This window comes from Alternaria ventricosa, assembly GCF_023758065.1.
Source record: "Alternaria ventricosa strain BMP 2768 chromosome Unknown scaffold_21, whole genome shotgun sequence".
In the NCBI taxonomy this organism is placed as follows: Eukaryota; Fungi; Ascomycota; class Dothideomycetes; order Pleosporales; family Pleosporaceae; genus Alternaria; species Alternaria ventricosa.
This window is the reverse complement of record NW_026055701.1, coordinates 386,190-402,050: the sequence shown is the minus strand read 5'-3', so window position 1 is coordinate 402,050 and position 15,861 is coordinate 386,190. Positions and strand designations below refer to the sequence as shown.

The following is a 15,861-nucleotide window of genomic DNA, read 5'->3' as shown; positions in this document are numbered from 1 at the left end:
GGAGTTGCCATTTAACTACATCTGGGGAAAATCTCCATCTATATACCTTCTATCACCACTGATGGATTCAGCAGATCTCGATATCTCAAGGGAGTTGACCCCGCGTGCGGGGTAGTTGACAAGGTGGGGCTGCAGGACGGAATACATGCGAGCGATTTCCCCAACCAAGCTTTCTCCAACCACGATGTCATATTTGGCGTCGAACATGGCTTCTTTGGAAACAATTCAGTTACCAGCTTTCGCCTCCTGTCATTCGCCATGGCGTCAAGCAAGGATACCGTTATTCTCCCAGCACCGGCCCACGATCAAACCTACGTTACCATCTCGGCCCTCGAAGCCGGCCAGCTTACCCTTCCCGAGAGACTCTTCGTCACAGATGCCGACCCAGAAAGACGTGCGACAGTCCCATCTCTCTCTTTCCTGATTCGACACGGTTCATCCAATCTTGTCTTCGATCTCGGTCTCAAACGCGACTTTTCTGGCTACCGGGAAGCACAACAGCGTCATATCGCGCAACGCCAGCCTACCAGTGTCAGTCCGGATGCAGCTGAGAGCCTGCGAAGAGGTGGACTTGACCCAAAAAGTGTGGACGTGGTGATGCTGAGCCATGTTCACTGGGACCATGTGGGTACACCCAGCGATTTCACAAACGCGCGATTTGTAGTCGGAAGTGGAACTATGCATCTTCTTGTGAACGGAGGTGGACCACTGTATCCAGCCGAGATATTCAACCCTGATGAGCTGCCTGCCGACCGAACGAGTGAGCTACCACCTGTTCGCAAGGCAGAAGTTCTACGCGCGTTCAAGAACCAGTTAAAAGAACTTGAGTGGAAGCCATTGGCAGGGTTTCCCGCCTCCATAGACTTCTATGGAGACGGATCATTATTCATCATCGATGCGCCAGGGCACTTGTTCGGACACATCAACCTTCTCGCCCGAATAGGGCCAAAGAAATGGGTATACCTCGGTGGCGACTGTTGCCATGACCCGCGCATCTTGACCGGTGAGAAGGGTATCGCGCTCTACGACGACGGGAAAGGTGGTTTGAGAAGTGTGCACGCTGACACTGATGCTGCAGCCGCTACCGTACAAACGATAGCAAGGCTCTTGAAGCAAGGGACTGTTCGTGAAGAAGATGGAGGCCCTGTAGAAGTAGAGGTGATTGTAGCGCACGATGGAAGTTGGGCGCGGGCGAATAGGGCGGCGTTTTGGCCCGGGCATCTTTGAACGGTGGCTGAGCAAATGATATCTCGCGCATATAGTGCACCTCAGCACGGCTCCGTTCGTAGAAGAGTTTTGTCCGACCATATATCAGTCGTCGCAATATTCGCGCTCTCGTTGACCTATAGTATTAGTAATTTGCATAATTTGTAAGTTATGATTGGTTCGTGGGCATGCTGTACCTACCTAGGTAGGTCGACGCGCTGTGTCACGTGATTACCTCACGGGTACATAGGCTCTCCTTCCTTAGTAGTTAGCACCTTAGCTTTTACAACAACAAACCAATACACCACATACCTCGCACGCTGACTCGAGTGATCACATCAACCATCGTTCAAAGAAGAATAAAACCAGCGCTACACGTCTTCCTCGTTCTGATTCCACGACATTCCCACGATACACCAACATTATTCTTATCGTGCACAACGACCCAACACATAATCACTCGAAAAACATTCACAAAACTCCGGCAAGACATCTCCGTGCATCATGTGCAGGACTTCATCCAATCCGTCATGGATGTACGATGGGTCGGCAGACAACACTATAGGTACGGAGCGTACACCAATGAGCAATCGAAACAAGACCAACACTAAGATTACATGCAGGGGAAGGCTTTGAGATGCAACGGCAACATACCGAGGCGATGGAAGGCGTCACGAGGACTTGTGCGACCATAGTTGAGGCACGCAGGGCCGAACTCGAACGGCGAGAAAACAAAATCAAGGAGCGCGAAGTTGAGATCCAGAGATGCAAAGCGCGACTCCAGGAAGCCGAAACTCAGATGGATGTCGCTCGAAGCTGTCTTGTCACTATGGAGCAGAACAACTACGTAATGCATCAGTACACCGCGGAGACGAACGACATCTATGCAGACACGAATCATGATAGACTCTCGAGTCACTCGGCTCCCCCTCCTTATTCGCCTCCCAACCATCTCGATCACGAAGAGATACTAGCAGCAAGTGACGCGCCGATAGACGGAGACACAGATCAACTACACCAGAGAGAGCGCGATCATGGAAGCAGCGACTCTGATAACAGCAGCGATGACCACGACTACCATGAGCGGAGGAGAAAAATCATCGCAGAACTTCTCCCTCTCTATAGGGAGATTGGCAAGTCAAACAATGAGCTGACGAAATGCAAAAGAGAAGCACAGGCGCACCAGAAGATGATCGGATTGCTTCGAAGACACATCAGCCTCATGGAACAAGCGATGAGTAGGCTGAAGCAGTTGGCGTTTGATGTTGGGGAGTTCGATCCTGTGGTTGATACCGCGATAGAGGCCGTTACGGGAGGACCGATATCCCTAGGATGGTGATCGCCGCGATGGGCAGAGGGTGTGAGGGTCGAGGTGGTCAAGATGAAGTGAGCATGGGGGACGCCATACTTTTGTTGTTTGTGAGCGCAGCTATCCCTATAGCTAAACAGTTGCGTTGGGCATGCTAGGAATTCAAAAAAAAAAGTATTAAAAACATGTAGATCTAAGTCAAGACATCGTGCGGCTAAGGGTGGGAACGTAACTCTAGGTTCGGCTCCATACGGTTTTTATCATCATCCAAAAATCCTACTAGTTACGCTCGGCTGGTTGGGCGCACCGATCGAGTTCATCAGGAAGAAATGAGAAGTGAAAGAGAGAAGGTAGACATGACCCATTTGGAATAGTCTGTAAAACGGAGATCGATAGCAAACGGAAGATGTCTTTTGGGTGACGCAGTGTGACCACCGACAATCGGGCGATCACCCTATATCCGTCTTCTCCTCCAATCTGGATGCCGAGCTTGGCCCTATATCTCGACAACGATCGCACGCGTTTGTTCACTCATTTTTCGTCGCGGTCGATTCTCGCGCCTCCTTATATACCGCCGCAATCTTGAACTTTGGATATGCACTGTTGCGTTTTGATTGCACATCGACGCCGCTCCGAGTAACACTGCGCCTTCCCGAAGCCTCAGAAAGTCTGTTGAACTCGACATTACGACAATCGCTCATTTACAGCAAATCCTCCACCACGATGCTCGGTCTCAGTTACTACCACGCTCAGATAGCGATCGCCCACTTCATCTGCTGCCTCATAGCCGGCCTCGCAGTATGTACACGCTTCTACGCCAAACTATCAACCAAACAAGCCTTTAAAAAAGACGACTATCTCATCCTGTGGACCTTGATCGTCTACTACGCCGCCATTATCGTCGCCCTACACGGTACATCACTACCACTGCAGTAGCACCGACCCTGAACTGACTCTTCCACGACAGAGAGCTTCACAAACTTTGGACCCTATACCAAAACCGAAATCCTGGACATGCACTTGACCGCTGCCTCCCCGCGGCTGATACAATACCGTAAGGTAATTTCCCTCTCCACACCCCCCCTCTCCGCAACCCAACTAACCGCCCCTCCAACAACAAACAGGCCATGCTCACCGCCTTTCTCCTGGCCATATGGTCGCAATTCACCTGCAAACTCTCCATCCTGCTCTTCTACCGGCGCATCTTCAGCACCTGCACCTTCCACCAGCGCGCCTCACTGTACCTAATCATCTTCACCTCGCTCTGGTGGGTCGCCGCCGTCGCCGCTATGATATTCGTCTGCCGCTCCTTCGTCGTCAGCACGCATAGCCCGTCTGAGGCCGTCAAAGTTGCTGCTGAGCAGGAAAAGTGGAAGGGAACTTGGCCAAGAGTTTTCCAGGCTTTCCTCGCGCTCGATGCGGCTAATGATTTAGCTATCTTGCTTGTGCCGATTCGCACGGCGTTTACGCTGCAGATGGCGTGGCGGGCGAAGTTTGAGCTTGTGGGTGTTTTTGCGCTGGGTGGGTTTGTTGTTGTTACCAATGTGGTGCGGATTGTTGAGTTTTATACTAGACGTAAAGATGATCCGAATGAGAGTAGGCCTTCTTTTACTTTGATGCTGAGAGTCGTTTCCGCTGACGTTGACCAGTTTTCTATCATGCCACCGAGCTTTGGACTAGCATCCATGTTTGTACTGCGGTCTTGTGTGCTTGTTTGCCAATTTTGAAACCGCTTTGGACTTCGGTCTCGACGAAGGTTAGGACGAAGGTCATGGGGATGAGGTCGGGTAAAGACCAAGGTAGTACACAGGGGAGCGAGGCGGCTGTTTTGGATAGGGAGATACAGGATTGGAACGCTATCAAGAAGACAGTGACAGTCCACCAGACGTCTTCAGAAGCGTGAGGATCGAGCGGAGCGTCGCGGTTGGTAGTAGATAGGAATCTTTTTTTGCGAAAGACGTTGCTTACACCAGATACGCAGCAATAATAACAATAACACAAGATCCGGTACAGATACTCGTACTCTACCATGATCCGGATTGACAGAAATGAAGACGTGACGTCTGGGTCATCCACGTGGGTGTGGAGCTCCTCAACACGAGCCGCTTGAGGTTTAGCGTCCTGAAGAATTTCAAGCTTCGCATAAACCCAATCTGTCATTTTGCATCACTCAGACAACACACGCAGTAGCATGTACTGGTGAGATTCTTGCACATAACTCGTTATTGAACTAAAGGTAATATGGTCATGCACGATGGCGTGACATGAAGCCAAAAACACACAACGCCAGTGGATCCCGAAGCACATACCACCCATAACGCAGGACCCGACTCTTCTGACGTCTCTCGAAACGCCGTTAGCACTGATTGCCGTTATCCGTAGATGCTCCCACCGATATCATGATCCCATGATCGCCCCGCCATGTACACCTTGCCTTGACCTGAACTCCGGAAAAGAAGAAAGATGGACTGCTGCCATCAGGTCCGTCACGGCCTACACAAAGAAGGCGTCCGGAAGAGTGGAAAGAAGAGCAAAGGAGACTACTGCACCGGTAGCACCAAGCAGGGGATACGCAGCCTTGTTGAGAACCTTGCTAAGGACTGAGCGGGGTGTCTTCTTGGGACGCTGGGCAATGATGGCAGCCGTCTGAATTGCAGCAGCATCATCCACTGGAACAGCAGCTACCAAGTTTGAGGTTGCGTGCTCATCACCAATGGTGGCCTTTGATAATTCATCGAGGACGACTACTGGCTCGTCTGCTTCAAGCACATCTGCCTTGCGCTTCAAGTCCTTCACAGATTCAGGCGTGGGCGGCTGCTCCTCAACGATCTCCTCGATAGAGACCTTGGTACGGCGACCTGGCTGCACCGGCGGGGAGGTCTCGAAGTCGGGTACAAAATATGGTGGTGGTGTCTGCAGACGGCTCGCTTGCATGGGTTGGCTAGGATAAGGATTGAATTGGGGCATGGGCGCACGAGTCTCATTCGCCTCTGCCATTGAGGGAAGAGGAGCCTGACTGAACAGGGACGGGCGGTCGCCAAAGTTGGTGCCCAAGTAATTCGGCTGCTGAATGCCCTCGGAGTACCATTCCTGAAGATCGTTCACCTCCCTGAACGAGCGATAGGTTAAATCGCACCAGGGCGCTGTCCTAGACGCCGATGGACGTGGCAGCAGAGGTGGAGGCGCGTTATCGCCGTAGACGTTACTGTTTGACATGGAGTTGCTGTCAGAGCCCTGCATACCGTACATGTACATGCGTGGTAGCGACGCCTGTGTGTTGGCTGCGTCTTGTGGCATGTATACGTCTGAGAGTGAAAGCGTCGTTGTTTCACGCGGGAAGCAGTGAACAGTCTGAGGTACCTGGCTGTTGACGGACGCCTCGTTCTCTTTGTTAGATGAGGATGTGGTGGGTTTCTTGTGTTCACCCTCTTCCATCTCCTCGTCTTCTGAGTCCTGAATCTCTGGCTCGGAGTCAGACATCATCTCGGAACTATCGATGCTGCCAGCCTCGCTGTCCGAATCAGAACCCAGGGCAGCCACGTCTTCTTCATCGCTAGAAGGGTTTGGACTAGCAGGCTCGAGGGAGTCGTCACGGCGGGACGCAAAGCTCTCTGGGTTGTAGTCCTCGTTGGAAAGAGTGGTGCGCATTGCCGACGGTGGGTAGTCGTCCTGACCAACACTGAGAGTGTGGCCATGCTCGTTTGGCTGCAGGACCTGATCCATGATCATGGTAACCTCTTCTTGGTCGTCGGCCTCCGAGTGGTCGTCAGCTGCGTCGGAGTCGTCGTCGATGACAAAAGGATCGATCTGGCTGCCTCGACGCTCTGCGACTTCCTCTTCGTCACTCTCGGCATCAGGGACGGTGAAGCCGAGAGAGAAGGGGCGTGATAGCTGCGACTCAAAAGTGTACGTGCGGGCTACGAAGAACTCTGTGTGGGTTGGTGTCAGCTCAGAAGCTAGGGTAAGAGGAGGTTTGGAGGGCCTACGGGAGGACGTACCCTCATTACGGTTAACGTCAGTGCCGAATTGCAGGACATCGCCATCGTTCAGCTTGGTGGGTGTGTTGGCCGACAGCCTCTGGCCGTTCAGCATGGTTCCGTGCATGGAGCCTTTGTCGGTAACATAGACTTCCGGAACGCCGCTGTTTGCGTTGGCCGAGAGGACGGCGTGCTGGCGGGATATGACGGGGCTGTCGATGAACGCGTTGTGAGGTGCCGCCATAAGCTCTCGCTTGGCCGCGTTGCTGGACGCTCGACCGATTGGAAACTCGCTGTTCAGCGGCAGGTCGAACTCACGGGTCTCGTACGTGTCGTACCGCTTGGCGTCCCGGAGGACGATACGGAAGACTGGGATGTCAGTGAGACGAGAAAGGAACATAGAGGATGATGCGGCCGGGAGCCTACTTGAAGTCATGAGGAGAGAAGAGAGTCTCGCCAAAGAGTGACGCGAAGACAGCCTTGGTTGGGAGGCGGAGCAGTTGAGGCGGGGTGAGGTTGAGCGGGGACGCTGTGTAGGTAGTACCGTGGGCCAGGAGGCAGGAGCAACCAGTAACGTGTAGATAAAGGTGCTGCTGGTGCGGAAGAAGTGGGAAGAAGGGTAAAGCGAGTAATTCACGCGAAGTTAATGTAAACCTCGCCGTCACTATGGGCGGGGCAGAGAGACGGTCAATGGTGAGGCAGCCACCAGGCGGTGATGCTCCTGGTCACGACTGCCTTCCGGGGTACTATCAGCTTATCAGCCCGCATTAGCGCATTAGGCCGCATTAGTGCAGCGGGAACGTTCCCCACCCTGAAATCTGCAGCGGCGCGACGAGAAAGTTGCTGCTGCACTCTCTTGTCGCCCAGATCATGACTCACGACGCGACGACTATGCGAGACGACGACCACTGCGACGACTCCCGGTAGCATCAACTCACCTCAGCGACCCCGCACAACCACCCCCCGCCACCATGGAGGCGCCGCGCAGCTTGGCCAAGCAGCAGGTCGTGGACCGCATCCCCGCGCGCATCAAGCACATCCAGTTCGGTATATACTCCAACCAGGACATCGTGAACCAGGCCGTCCTCGAAGTCTCAGACCGCAATGTCTACGACCTCCAGCCCGCCGCCGATGGCACGCGCTCGCTCACGGCCAACGGGCCTATGGACACACACATGGGTATCTCGAGCAAGCAAGGAAAGTGCGGAACATGTGGCGAAGGCCTCGACAGGTGCAACGGCCACTTCGGTCACATCAAGCTTGCGCTGCCGGCATTCCACGTGGGGTACCTGAAGCACATCATCGAGGTGCTCAACTGCATCTGCAAAGACTGTTCGCGCGTGCTGCTGGATGAGGTGGAGCGACGGAGATACCTGCGCAGTATGCGCCGGCCCGACATGGACACTTTGCGCAAGGGCGCAGTCACCAAGAAGATCCTCGACGACTGCAGGAAGAAAAAGACGTGCCCATACTGCAACGCCCTGCAGGGCACTGTCCGCAAGGTACCCGGCCACCCGCTCAAGATCATCCACAACCGATACGATGCCTTCAACCGATCTACCGCGAAGACGAAGAAGCCACCCGCCGGAAAAGTCGAGTTCGATCAGTCCTTCGATACCGCCAAATCCGCGAACCCCGATCTGGACAAGCACCTGAAGAAGGCCGTGGACGACATGCATCCGCTGAGGGCGCTCAACTTGTTCAAAAAGATATCACCGGAGGACTGCGAGCTGCTGGCCATGATACCTGAGGATGCGCGACCGGAGATGCTGATCTGGGAGTACATGCCTGTACCACCAGTCGCGCTCCGCCCGTCCGTGATGCAGGAAGGCGGCGCGACCGAGGACGACGTGACCAACAAGATCGGAGACATATGCCAGATCAGCAGCATAATACGCGCTGGGCTCGCGCGAGGCTTTCCTCTCCAGATCCTGATGGAGCAGTGGGATTTCCTGCAGCTGCAGATCGCCATGTACATTAACAGCGACGCGCCTGGTCTGAAACAACAGGGTCTCCAGAAGACCATGCGCGGTTTCTCCCAGCGCTTGAAGGGAAAGGGTGGCCGATTCCGTCAGAACCTTTCCGGAAAGCGTGTCGACTTTTCTGGTCGTACTGTCATTGGTCCTGACCCGAATCTGAGCATCGACGAAGTCGCTGTCCCGCAGCGCATCGCGAAGAACCTCACATACCCCGAAAAGGTCACACGATACAACATTGACAAGCTGAGGAGATTAGTGAAGAATGGGTCGAACAAGTATCCCGGCGCCAACTACATCATCAGCGACCAGGGACCGAACAAGGAGCCTAACAAGACGTCACTTATCGGTCTTTCGCGATTCGATACTACGGGCGAGAAACTAGAGGCCACTTCGAAGCGACTCAGGATTGGCGACATCGTTGAGCGACACATTGAAGACGGAGACATTGTTCTCTTTAATCGGCAGCCCTCCCTACACAAGCTCAGTATCTTGAGTCATCGCGCCAAAATCCGCCCTTGGAGGACCTTCCGTCTGAACGAGTGTGTCTGCAATCCTTACAACGCCGATTTCGACGGTGACGAGATGAACCTGCACGTTCCACAAACCGAAGAAGCGCGAACCGAGGCTACCGAGCTCATGGGCGTCAAATACAACCTTGCAACCCCAAAGAACGGAACACCCATCATCGCGGCTATCCAAGATTTCATTACTGCAGCATATCTCCTCAGCAACAAGAACAACTTTTACGATCGACGAACGTTCTGTCAGATTGTAAACTACATGTTCAACGGCGAAGGAGCCTTCGATCCAGACACAGGAAAGAAGCATCCTATCGACATACCGCCTCCTGTTGTTTGGAAGCCACAAGCACTCTGGACCGGAAAGCAGGTTTTCAACTTGCTGATGAAGCCATACAAGGGGTGCAGGGTGTTGATCAACCTCGAAGCGGCATGCAAGCAGTTTAAGAATACCCCCGATCAAGCTCCCGATCTCAACGAGAATGATGCTTATCTTGTCATTCGCAACTCCGAGGTCATGTGCGGTGTGATGGACAAGGCGACAGTTGGTGACGGTAAGAAAGACTCGGTGTTCTACGTCATGATGCGAGATTTCGGCCCCGACCACGCCGTGCAGGGCATGAACAGATTGTCCAAGCTCTCTGCACGTTGGCTCTCCAACAACGGTTTCTCTCTCGGCATCAGCGACGTTACCCCTGGAGAGAAGTTGAACAAGAAGAAGCAAGACCTTGTAGAAGAGGCTTACGCCAAGTGCGACAAGTTGATCAAGGACTTCAAGGAGGGCAAGCTGCAGCGCGATCCCGGTTGCGACGAAGAGCAGACTATGGAGAACAGGATTGGTGGTATCTTGTCCGGTGTACGTCAAGCGGCTGGTGACATCTGTTTCGAAGAGCTCAGCAGATGGAACTCGCCCTTGCTCATGGCCAAGTGTGGTTCCAAGGGTTCCAACATTAACGTCTCCCAAATGGTTGCTTCCGTCGGACAACAAATGATTGGCGGTGCTCGTGTCGCAGATGGATTCCACCACCGAACACTACCTCACTTCCCCAAAGCCGCTCGTCAGCCTGCTTCGAAAGGTTTCGTCAGTAACAGTTTCTTCTCGGGACTGACACCTTCCGAGTTCATCTTCCACGCTATGAGTGGTCGTGAAGGTCTGGTCGATACAGCTGTCAAGACCGCCGAGACTGGTTACATGAGTAGACGACTGATGAAATCACTCGAAGATCTCTCTGCACAATACGACGACACTGTTCGGAACTCTTCCGGAACTGTAGTTCAATTCCAGTACGGAGACGACAACCTCGACCCTGTAGACATGGAGGGCAAGGCAAAACCTGTGCACTTCGACAGGACATTCTCGCATGCCGTAACATCGACGTGGGATAACTCTGAGTCGGGCCTGACGCCACAGGAGGTCAAGGAATACACAGAAGCAAAGCTGAATACCGAACGGAACAAGTATCCAAGGTTCAAGCTCGACGGCGTGACGCCGCTGGAGTATCGCGACAGGACCGACGGCGGCATCGACCAGAAAGAGTCCTTGCGTGACTTCCTCGATACCGTGCAAGACTACATCTTCAAGAAGGCACAGAAGCTCGAAACAACTCTTGCCTACCTGGGAGTAGTGCAACCCGATCGCAATAAGGACAGGAAGCAGTCTGCAGCCGATGCTGAAAAGTACGGCCTCGCTGATGGAATTGCGAAAATCTCGCATAGCGCGCTCGAGGCCTTCATAACGCTTTGTCTAACCAAGTATCATCGGTCACGAGTACAGCCTGGTCACGCTGTTGGAGCTATTGGTGCTCAGTCTATTGGTGAGCCCGGAACGCAAATGACACTGAAGACTTTCCATTTTGCTGGTGTCGCTGGTATGTCCATCACCCAGGGTGTACCCCGTATCAAGGAAATCATCAACGCCTCATCCGCCATTTCCACTCCGGTAATCGCCTGCGAGCTGTCAAACAAAGTCTCTGAATCTGCTGCGCGAATCGTCAAGGCGCGTGTGGAGAAGACCTACTTGCGCGACGTCATCTCCTACGTGGAAGATGTCTGGCACCCCAACGGCGCCTACATCGCCATGCGCATCGACTGGGACACCATCAACCAACTCTTCGTCGACGTCTCACCCCAAGAAATCGCCGCAGCAATCAACGCCCACAAGCCGCTGAAATGGGGCAAAGCCGGCGCCAACGTCCGCATATCCTCGTCCATAATCCGCGTCGAAGTCCCCGACCCCTACTCCGCAAAAAAGCGCCCCACAAAAACCTCACGCAACCACAAAGAATTTTTCGAGCGCGTCCAACAAGTCAAAGCCCTCATCCCGGACGTCGTCATCAAAGGCTACCCAGACTGCACCCGCGCCATCATCAAGAAAGAAAGCAGCCCCAACGCCCAAGGCCAGTACGAATGCCAACTCCTCGTCGAAGGCTACGGCCTCCGCGACTGCATGACAACCCCCGGCATAGAACCCTACAACACAAAATCCAACCACGTCATGGAAGTCAAAACGGTGCTCGGCATCGAAGCCGCGCGCGCAACCATCGTCCGCGAAATCGGCGATGTCATGGGTAACATGGACATTGATCCGCGTCACATGCAGCTGCTCGCCGATGTCATGACGTTCAAGGGCGAGGTCTTTGGTATCACGCGGTTTGGACTGCAGAAGACGAGGGATAGTGTGTTGCAGCTTGCGTCGTTTGAGAAGACGCCGGATCATTTGTTTGAGGCGGCCGCGAGGGGCAAGACGGATACGATTGATGGTGTTAGTGAGTGTATTATTATGGGGCAGAGCGTTAAGCTGGGCACGGGTAGTATGCAGGTTGTTAGGCCGCTGTATCTTGGGGCCGAGGAGCTCAGGGTTAAGAAGACGTTGTTTGAGGAGGGGTGGGATGCGCTGTGAGAGGTGGTGGATATTCGAAAAGGAAGGCAATGAGGAGGTGTATATATATGCATGGGATGGGCGTACACATGGCGCGGTTTCTGGGCGAAAGTGAGGTTATATGCATAGCGAGCAGGTGTAATGCACAAATCTTCTTTACAATTTGATCTGAACCAGTGGCAGAGAGATCATTGATCCAAGACGTGCGCAGGCGGTATCACACATGACTTTGCCCTTCATCTACTCGCATCCAACTTCCCATTGTATGCACCCTGTATGCAGACCTCCACGGTAGTCAAAAGTACTCCCGATATCCTCTAAGCCCACCTAAGAAAATGAATAGAACCTCGGTCCCCACACCGTACTGTACTACACCGTCGGCGCCGTCCGACACAAAACGCGTCCCCTCTCCCTCCACCGTTATCTCCATCGTCACAGTAAGCACACCCCCCAACAAAACGCGGCCACGCAGCATACACGCAACGTGTGGCCAGCATAACGAGCGGCGCAAACCCCCGCCACAACCCCTCATACTACCCTGCGCGCAGCCCTGCCCCACAAGGCTGCATATCGCAGCCCGCAGCCGCAGGACGCAGGTCGCCACGACGTTCAAACTTTGGTTCGCTAGGCAGAAGGATCAGGTTCCCTGCTCAGCCCTATATTGCATGGCAGGAGGAGCGTGGCAAGGGTGGTCATCATCGGTATCCCTATGGCGTATTTTTTTGCGCGAGTATTTGGTCCGTTGGCCAACATACGGTGTAAGATGGGAGGGGAGTGAGACTGTGCCGCGTTACTGCGTTCGCGATTACTTGTGGCTGTGGTGTGGCTAGTGAGCAGTTCACTTGGGCGGTTGTGACACTGGCGTTGTTGAGATGTTCGCTGCGGTGTAGCCCTTGCTGACGGTGGGGGCGCAGAAGGCTGCGTGACTGGTTAATGGGACGGGGGAAGGATTGTTTAAGGTTTCCAGGGCCTAGAATCTGACCGTAAGTGGACTGTGCTGTGGCCCTGGTCGTCACGAGTTACCTGATACATTCGTCCCTTTGCCGCGCTGCTCCTCGGTTGGTTTCTTTGGTTAGGATGTACGTACGGTGAGATACTGGAGATTCAGCCTTATGGGCTGCAGGGCGCTGCTAGGCTGTTTCTCCACCTTTGAAACGTGGTTCGCCGGGGAGAGGACATGCGCGTACCCCGATTTGTGCACTGTAGTGTTGGAGTGAATTGCATGGAGACAGATGACAGTAGCCAAAGGGTGAGTGTTCTTGGATGACCAGCATGGAATTTGATTCAGAGCATCGAGCCCTGCCGACAGGCTAATATGAAACCGCTAATACAAAACCGAAATGCTGACAAGGATAATCGCGTGTATGGCCCTAGTCGTACGTACCAGCGTAGGCGTAGGGATGGCAAAAGATGCAACTGACTGCGAAGTCCTTCCGTGGCTGTAGCAGCCATGCGAATTCGACCAATCGCATAAGTGACGTGAATGAAACGACTGTTGTACAGATAACGAAAATAGGGAAAGTAAGAATACAAGCGGCCAGGACAGGTACGGAGATGCGCAATGACCTCACTGAGGGAGTGTCGGGCCCATTTTGACAGCTATAAACCGCCGGACCTGCAGCATTGTGCGCAAGGCTTGTATCGTGGCGTCAGCACAGTCGAAAGGGACCGAGACTGCTGCTCTGACTGCATACAGCGCAAAGCACTTCCTCATCCAGGCTGAAGCCTGCAATGCCTCATCTGAAGAGGATTGTGGTGCGGACCATGACGCCGCTGCGCCTACGAGAGCTACCCAGAGGAAAGCGCCAGATAGGTCGAACCCCCAGCAACTTTGGACCTCTGATTTGGCGAGAGCAGAATGTAGGGCTACAAGGAGAGTAACGCTTTCGGAGCTAGAGCCAGATATGCTTGCGTGCATGATGTTTGCCGAATCCGCAAGTGTTGCACCATGAACTACCGATCTACAGTAGATCAAAGCAGCAATACGACAGCTCTCGTAGATCCAGTCAGGGTGATTGTCGTATTCTGCAGAGGGCAGTAGAAGCAGATCGGAATATATGTCTTGTAGTTCTGCATCGCATGTCGCTATCTGACCGCTTGAAATCATGTGAGGGTCACCTTTGTGCGTCCATCTTGCCAGGAAGATGTAGGTACACCTCTGCATCTTTCGGACGATGTCGTTCGTGGTCGTTGAGCCGTTGCGGTATAGAGGGGGTATATGCTCCTGGGAGGCTAACAGCGGCGAGATCGGACTGTTGTGACCAACCCAGGCTTCAGAAGATGATCGTGGTGTGAGCTCTACCGACTCGTTCTGCCTGCGACAGACGGCACAAGTGAGCATTACCCTTGGCAAAGTTAGTGGATAGCAAACGTTGAGCATGTAGAGCTTACAAAGTCATGAACGTCGCGATGTTTGGGCTCAGCCCGCCTCGTCGGTTCCTTATACAGGTCACCAAGCCATCCTGATGTACATTGAATGCCTCTTCCTCAGGGCTACCAATCTCGCTGATTAGCATATGGAGTATGCTCAGAATAGTGGTATCATCAGTATCCAGTCGGCCATGAAACAGCCCCAGCATCCTGGTCTTCGCATATACAGTGAGATCACTGTCGTATAGCAGGCCTTCGTCGAGATCTTGATAGACCAGTGTCGCGTGTACGTGGCTAAGGAACGAAAGATGATTGACGCAAACGTACTGCATCCACGCTTGGTCTACTGCCATCAGTGAGTGCTTGATGTAGAGAAAGGAAGAGACAAACCGTAACAGTAGAAGGTGGTAGTGCCAATCCATTCACGCTTCAAATCGTCCAACAACTCATGTCGCGAAGCGTTACCCCCAGGAAAGGGGTACCCAGGAGCTTCGTCGAAGACTCGGGCCTGGCTATGAGGGGAGGATTCGGTGATTGCGGAATGTATCCGAGCGGCAAGCACTCGCACGGGATGTGTAGATGGTGACGGTATTTGAATCCCATGCGCATCCTGTTCCCACCCACTGCCGTGATGCCTTGGGTGTGAAGGAATTGTTTGTGACATGCTGCTCGTACTTGCTATCACTGGGCTGGGTGTACGAGTCGTGATATTTGGTGTGCTACTGCCTTCTCGACTCCCAGCTGTGTCCGTAGGTGACAAGGCTTCGCGGTGTGTGTACATGACGTGCGACCGTACTTTTCTCATGGTCTTCCCATTCTTGAAATCATCCGGGTGGCTGGCGACGACAAACTGGAATGGAGGTCCAGGTGCAAGGGGTGGCTGGCGTTGGCGTCCGACTCGTCTCTTGGATGCCTTTTGATCGCTGGATGAGGCCATGTCGAAAGTGCTGTGCGAAGGTATAGGCGGCTCGAGAGCTGTGGATAGAATCGAGTTGATGCTACTTGAGACATTGTGTATAGCGAACGATCTTGGGTCATAAGTAGAGGGATGTGTAGGCAGTCGACAGATAACGTAAGATCCAGGTACCGTATGCGATGCTTCAGATCAGTGCTAACCTACCCTGAAGCCACATGCCACAGCCACACTGGTACACACCAAAGGGACTCCAGTACCGAACTGATCTCGGCTATTCCTACGCAACTGTGAATGGAGGTCATGTTTCATGAACCATACCCAAACCAAAATAGGCCAGTATCGAAGATCAAAAGTGGATCTCGCAGCGTACAACGTGGACATGCTCTTTGCAGTGTGCTCTTGATCAACTGTACGTCGCGCACGCCGGTATGACTACCCTGCCGCAGTACATACCGAATCGATGTCAGGCAGTGGAGCATAGTCGCTTTTCCTGGCGAATGCGGTCACCGCCCATCGTCCCGTACGAAAGCCGATGTGCGCCACAAGCTCCCTGACCCGCAGAACGTTGCGGGAGGGAAGGAGTAGCCTCAACGTAGTGTGTGGCTGATGCGTGCAGCACCATCATCAACGACCGAGCGCCGGGAACTTGGACATGCCTGCTACGGCATACAGACCGCTACAACAGCTCTTGATGATGCCAAGGGTTTC

At 53.5% G+C, this 15,861-nt stretch overlaps 3 protein-coding genes across 3 annotated transcripts; 2 read left to right on the top strand and 1 right to left on the bottom strand.

Annotated features, from left to right (window-relative positions):
* Positions 1–258: 258 nt before the first annotated feature.
* J4E93_009446 (uncharacterized protein) lies at positions 259–1,227 on the top strand (the record flags this gene model as incomplete). The annotated part of the gene is made up of 1 exon (XM_049347338.1): positions 259–1,227. One exon carries the CDS (start codon positions 259–261, stop codon positions 1,225–1,227), a length of 969 nt encoding a protein of 322 aa, XP_049195606.1.
* A 3,781-nt stretch (positions 1,228–5,008) lies between these two features.
* Positions 5,009–6,892, bottom strand: J4E93_009445 (uncharacterized protein; the record flags this gene model as incomplete). The annotated part of the gene is made up of 1 exon (XM_049347337.1): positions 5,009–6,892. One exon carries the CDS (start codon positions 6,890–6,892, stop codon positions 5,009–5,011), a length of 1,884 nt encoding a protein of 627 aa, XP_049195605.1.
* A 571-nt stretch (positions 6,893–7,463) lies between these two features.
* Positions 7,464–11,888, top strand: J4E93_009444 (uncharacterized protein; the record flags this gene model as incomplete). The annotated part of the gene is made up of 1 exon (XM_049347336.1): positions 7,464–11,888. The coding sequence occupies one exon, from the start codon at positions 7,464–7,466 to the stop codon at positions 11,886–11,888; it is 4,425 nt and encodes a 1,474-aa protein (XP_049195604.1).
* Between the last annotated feature and the right edge of the window lie 3,973 nt (positions 11,889–15,861).